The sequence below is a fragment of the Lutra lutra genome, chromosome 6 (assembly GCF_902655055.1).
Source record: "Lutra lutra chromosome 6, mLutLut1.2, whole genome shotgun sequence".
NCBI classification, from domain to species: Eukaryota; Metazoa; Chordata; class Mammalia; order Carnivora; family Mustelidae; genus Lutra; species Lutra lutra.
The window spans coordinates 133,355,701-133,361,700 of NC_062283.1; the positions used below are offsets into that span (position 1 = coordinate 133,355,701).

At 36.9% G+C, this 6,000-nt stretch overlaps 1 protein-coding gene across 5 annotated transcripts in view; it reads left to right on the top strand.

Moving 5' to 3' along the window:
* FAM229B (family with sequence similarity 229 member B) overlaps nt 1–4,791 on the top strand; it is a 12,172-nt gene extending 7,381 nt beyond the window's left edge. For 2 of the 5 annotated variants that reach the window (XM_047734186.1, XM_047734184.1), the window contains exons 2-4: nt 1,417–1,576; nt 3,209–3,347; nt 4,572–4,791. In XM_047734186.1, coding sequence (XP_047590142.1) covers nt 3,223–3,347; nt 4,572–4,689 — 243 coding nt within the window. In that variant the 5' untranslated portion in view covers nt 1,417–1,576; nt 3,209–3,222 and the 3' untranslated portion in view covers nt 4,690–4,791. Of the gene's footprint in view, nt 1–680; nt 751–1,416; nt 1,577–3,208; nt 3,348–4,571 lie in introns of those variants that run through there. The other 3 variants (XM_047734185.1, XM_047734183.1, XM_047734187.1) reach the window with 2 other exon arrangements.
* Nucleotides 4,792–6,000: the final 1,209 nt, after the last annotated feature.

Sequence of the window (6,000 nt, forward strand, 5' to 3'; positions counted from 1 at the left end):
TAACATTGTGTTAAAACTCAAACCTAATTTTCCTGTCAAAACCTAACATTTTCCCACATCACCTCCACTAGAAAATGTAAACTATTAAAAATTTTTGCCACCCTAAGGATCAAATGTTTAGGTCCTAATGGTACATTAGCTAACAATGGCTAGCAATTATTTCAGTTTGTCTAACCATGACACAGTCAGTTAAATGGTTTCTCCAAGCTAAAATTGTGATCAACTATTCACACATGGCACCCTAGTAAGAAAAAGAAGGTAGAGGTAAGATTTTGTCTAACATCAACTTATATATGTAAAATGCCAACTTCCCATAATGTAAATCATATGAAAACAGAACAGTGGGAACTTAGAAAATGTGGGTAGTAAAAAAGATTTTCATTAAATGAAAAAAATGCTTAGTATCATTTAAAAGTTTGTCATCCACTATGAAAACTGAAGAAAGAAAAAGATTAGCTGAAGAGAAATGTTCTGGCTTAAGGGTTATACCTTAGTATTATAGTCAGTGAGGTACGCTATTGCTACATAAGTTGGGAGAGGGAGGACAGTCCAGAAGATAAGTTTCATCTTGTTGCTGGGGCTGTGAATTGAGACATTTTATTCTTTAGCAGATAGGAGCCTATGTGAAAGAATTCTGATGTCATAATTTTGGGGTGTCACCATGACATTTGATCATCATTCCTTTGGCAAAGATGGTACAAACAGAGGAGAGCCTCAGGGTCCAGGGAACAGAACAGAGGACAGTACAAGGTGTATTCTTATTTTTCAATTGTCCTTATTTCTGTCATTGGGGAATTTCAAGGTTCTTGAGGGAATAGAAAAGAAGAGTTAGTCCAGACATTAGGGAGAAGATGTAAAGAATCCCTTATAGGGGGCGCCTGGGTGGCTCAGTGGGTTGGGCTGCTGCCTTCGGCTCAGGTCATGATCTCAGGGTCCTGGGATCGAGTCCCGCATCGGGCTCTCTGCTCAGCGGGGAGCCTGCTTCCCTCTCTCTCTCTCTGCCTGCCTCTCCATCTACTTGTGATCGCTCTCTGTCAAATAAATAAATAAATAAATCTTAAAAAAAAAAAAAAGAATCCCTTATAGGAAGAGCCATAGAGAAATTTGTAAGGTACAGTTTTTGAGGCCTTTGGTATGGGATGAGGATATAGTTACATTAGATTAGTTTGTATTAATAGTTAAGGGAAAAACTGGAAGCTGAAGATAGGAAATTGGGATATAAAGTGAGAAGAATCTCATGATTTTGTACAGACTGTAGGTTTAGAATAAAAATAAATTCATTCATAGATTAAAATATTTCATATTGTTGGAGAATAAGGCAGTGACAAGAATAAGACTGTCAAACTTCGGAGACAAATTTTTTGTTGAGTTTCAGCTTGGTGCTGGAGCTATGAATTGTGACATTTTATTCTTTAGCAGGTAGGAAACTATGTGAAAGAATCTTCTGATGTAATAATTTCTGGGTGTCACTGGAACATTTGATCATCATTCCTTTGGCAATTCCAGCCTTCTATGGAAAGTCAGTAGAAGCAGTTGATTTATTCACCTCTACGGGAATCAGACTCAGCCTATTTTGGTAAGTCTATGTATCCTTGATTGAATTAGCTAAAACTTAATACCTACATAAATAAGATAGTTACACTAAACCATAGATTTTACTGTAGTTTTACTAACTTATCAATGAGCCTTTCACTTTTTTTCCTTGATAAAGGAAACACAGTCTATAAAAACCAATATATATTATATTCAAATCCCTAAACTTTAATAATTTAGTTTTATTATTATCACAACAAACACTTACTTATTAGGCATAGAATACTGTTCTAGGCATAAAAAACAGTTATAAGACATATTTCATTTTTCCTGTCTTGTTGAACACATATACATTTATATAAAATAGTTATTAATTACTGTGTGCCAGCCACTGTTCTAGATATTAAGGATTCAGTCAGTAGTGACAAAGATAGGCATGAAATGGGGAGGGAGTGCAATGATTAAGCAAAAACATTTACAAAAAATAGGTCACTAGTTCTCAACAGGGGATGATTTCTTCCCCTCTCCACCAGGGAACATTTTGGGAATGTCTGGAGACATTTTTGTTTGTTACAACTTTGGGAGAGGGGGGCTATTGGTGTGTAGTGAGGACTTCATGGCATAAAATATCATACAGAGCACAGGCCAGCTTCTTCTATCCCCAACAAAAATCTATGTGGCCTCAACTGTGCATCGTGTCACAGTAGAGAAATCCTGAATTAGAGTGGTAACTGTTCCAAAGCCAAAACAGAGAGTGCTAGGAAAACATCTATAGTGGAATGGTTATGGAAGGCTTCTCTGACCAAGTGAAATGTAAATTCAGACTTAATGAATGAGTTGGTCTTAGCAAGTAAGGAGTGGGGAGCAGTAGGGTGAGGAAGAGTTCTAAGTAGACACTATAGTAGGCAGTAAAGAGCTTATTTTATATAGTTGTGTGTGTATGTGTATTATACTTATATATATGTTACATTGTATGTGTATGTGTACATAGATTTAATAATGCCCAGCAGCATCTGCTGGGTACTAATAGTTAACATTTATTGAGCACGAACTATGTGTTAGGCACTGCATTTTATAGGTATTACCTTTTTTAATCCTCACTATTATCCTGGAAGGAGATACTGTTATTCCAGATTTATCCTTGGGAAACATACTTGGTTAAGTACCTTGCTTAGGATTACATAGTTGAACTCTCCCACTTTCTTAACTAATATGCTGTAATTATAGAGAGGAGGTGCTGACGAATGATCATCAAGGACAGGGTTAAGGGAAGCTATCATGGAGGATGTGGGGCTCGGCTCTACTTGTAAGGAAGAGAAGGGCTTGGCAGACAGTTGGGGATTGGAAGTAGGGGCTCAGGACTTGTTGATTGTAACACCCACTTTAAGCAAGCTAGTTTTTTTCCCAATAGAGCAGAAAGAGATTTCACTAATGTTAACCACAGGACACAATTTACTTCTACCATCTAATGGCTGTTTTATATTTGTCGCTAGCATTCAAATTGTGTGTGAGGGGGAGTTATATAATATAACATTCATATGCTTTTATAGATAGTTTAAAATGTCAGTTTCAGAATGTTTTTATATACCTGTGACAAAGTAATAACATTAAAGACTCCAAAGAACTTTTTGAAGACAACTCAGCCCCATGCCATTATTTTAACTTTCTGATCTAGGTTTTCAGTGAATTATGCCTTTTCGGTTTGGGACCCAGCCAAGGAGGTTTCCGGTAGAAGGTGGAGATTCTTCAGTTGGGCTGGAATCTGGGCTGAGCTCCAGCGCTGCCTGTAATGGGAAAGAGATGTCACCAACTAGGTAAGGTCTGCTTGTCCTGATGACTGAGGAAATGTGTAATGGCTATTATCAATGTAAGCTTGAGTTGATGATGTTCATATTGGCAAGAACAAAGTCCAGGGCCATTAAATTAATATTAACAAGCATTGCTGTTATGAAATTAGTATTAACAGATTCCAGGTTTTCTAAGCACTAGTCTGTTTTCGGTACCTCTGTAAGTCTCAGTGATAGAGCAGTTCTTTTTTTGGGAAGGGGGGTACATTTTTAGTTAGATTGTTGTTATTGTTGTTTTTGATAGTTACAAGAAAGATGACATTCATTTGAACAAGCAAATCTTTAAGGCTACTATATGCCAAGCATAAGGCTACAAATATTAAGAAGTCCCCAACCTCAGATTTAGTGTCACTTTGGCTTTGATCTGACTTTCAGCAGAAAGACAGTAATACAGAGTATGAATGTTTTATAAAGCAAAATTATTTTCTGCAAACTGGAGGAAAGTATAACAAAGAGGATTCGTTCCACTTTTCTGCTGCTTACCAGAGCAAACCATCAAATACTACATTGTTAGACTCCATTCTCACGGCTTGGAAATTTTTAGAACACAGATTTGAGCTTAATAAGTCAGGTACTTTAAAAATCAGAGTTATTCAAGGATACAGTACTATTTTGGGAAGTACTAAACACTTGTCTTTAGAAACGTCTTAGGTTAGGTGATTATCTGGCGGGAATGTTGGAACAGAAATTCAAGCACTCGATGTATTTTGGGACTAGAAGTCATTTAGAGATTCTTTTAAACCTGAGATTCAATCAGCATTTGAATAGTATATGGAATAGTATGTTCAGTTTTATATTTTTCCACAAATATTCTAGTTTTTAGGTCACTCGAAGTGATTTTAAGGTGCATGTATGCATAAAGTGCCATAGAATCATCACTAAGTTTACAACTATGCACTTCCCACCACTCCTCTTTTTGCCATTGAGCAATCACTGCATACCGTTCAAAATGATCATCCAGAGGGTTATTTTATATTTATGAATTTTCTGCGCCTAAATGTATGGCAACAACCAGAACTTCTTTGCAGCATAAGTCTAAAATGTCTGGCTCATCAGTGCCACTCTGTTATAATTATATCAGGACATTCAAAGCTTTCAAAATGATTTAAAACCGTTGATATGCAAGCTCTGCTGCTCTGAAAAAATTTCCTTTTTAGTATCTAACCACATGTCATTTGCTCTTTTATTCAGGCAACTCCGAAGATGCCCTGGAAGTCATTGCCTGACAGTAACTGATGTTCCTATCACTGTCTACGCGACAATGCGAAAGCCACCTGCACAGAGCAGCAAGGAAATGCACCCTAAATAGCATCATTAAGCCTTTTGTAGAGGTTTGACTAGGTCAAGGGTAATGGGCCAGTATCATCTTATGATCTGATAAACAAATAAAAGTGGTGGCACCTTTGGATGATGACAGTGGTGGAAATAGTTTCTTTCCGTGGGAAAACACACAAGGCCGTCTGTAAAATACATAGTGATAAGCCATCAGTTACATTTGATAGATAAGACAGAATAATATTTCACAATTAGAAAGTACTTTAGAGATCCTTTGGCTCACAGTGGATCATTAATATCAGTAATTCAAGATGAAGGTTAATCCACCTTGATTATCCATCATGAAGGGCCTGTTCTACATACTTAATGTGTTTTAGGCTGGTTTCCTTTGTTTATATTTGGGTTGCCACTTAGCTGAATCCTTTCATTTGGATACCCTAAGCCAATTTCTGGCTTGATATCTTTTTTTTTTTGAAGATTTTATTTATTTATTTGACAGAGAGAAAGAGAGAGAGAGGAAACACACATGTGAGAGAGCACAAGCAGGGAGAGCAGCAGGCAGAGGGAGAGGGACAAGGAGAATCTGGCTTCTCAAAGTGCAAGGAGCCTAATGTGGGGCTCGTTCCCAGAACTCTGGGATCATGACCTGAGCCAAAGGCAGATGCTTAACTGAACTGAATCCCAATAAATTGTAAACTTTAGAGTGATCTCTAAAAACAAACGATAACAGAGAGCTAATACCAAATAGTGGAGATAAAATGGAATAAATATCACTCAATCCTAAAGAAGGCAGGAAAAGGGGAAAAAGGGAACAAAGATAATGAATTAAGCTAAATTATATTGATATTTACATTAATTTCAAAAGGTCTAAATATTTCAATGAATAGGCAGAGAGATTCTCAGATTGGCTAGAAAAGAAGATGCTATCTACTTGGACTTACTTTAAATACTAAGACACAGGGGCGCCTGGGTGGCTTAGTGGGTTAAAGCCTTTGCCTTCGGCTCGCGTCATGATCCCAGGGTCCTGGGATTGAGCCCCACATCAGACTCTTTGCTCCACAGGGAGCCTGCTTCCTCCTCTCTCTCTGCCTGCCTCTCTGCCTACTTGTGATCTCTGTCTGTCAAATAAATAAATAAAATCTTAAAAAAAAAATTTAAAGAAAAATACTAAGACACATAAATTAAAAATATGAAAGGTAAAAATAGATATACCATGTAAACATTAATCAAAAGAAAGTTGGAATAGCCTATATTAATAATAGACAAGGCAATTTTAGAACAAAGACTACTACCAGGGATAAAGAGAGGCATTTCATAATGTTAACATTGTTGTAACAATTTTAAG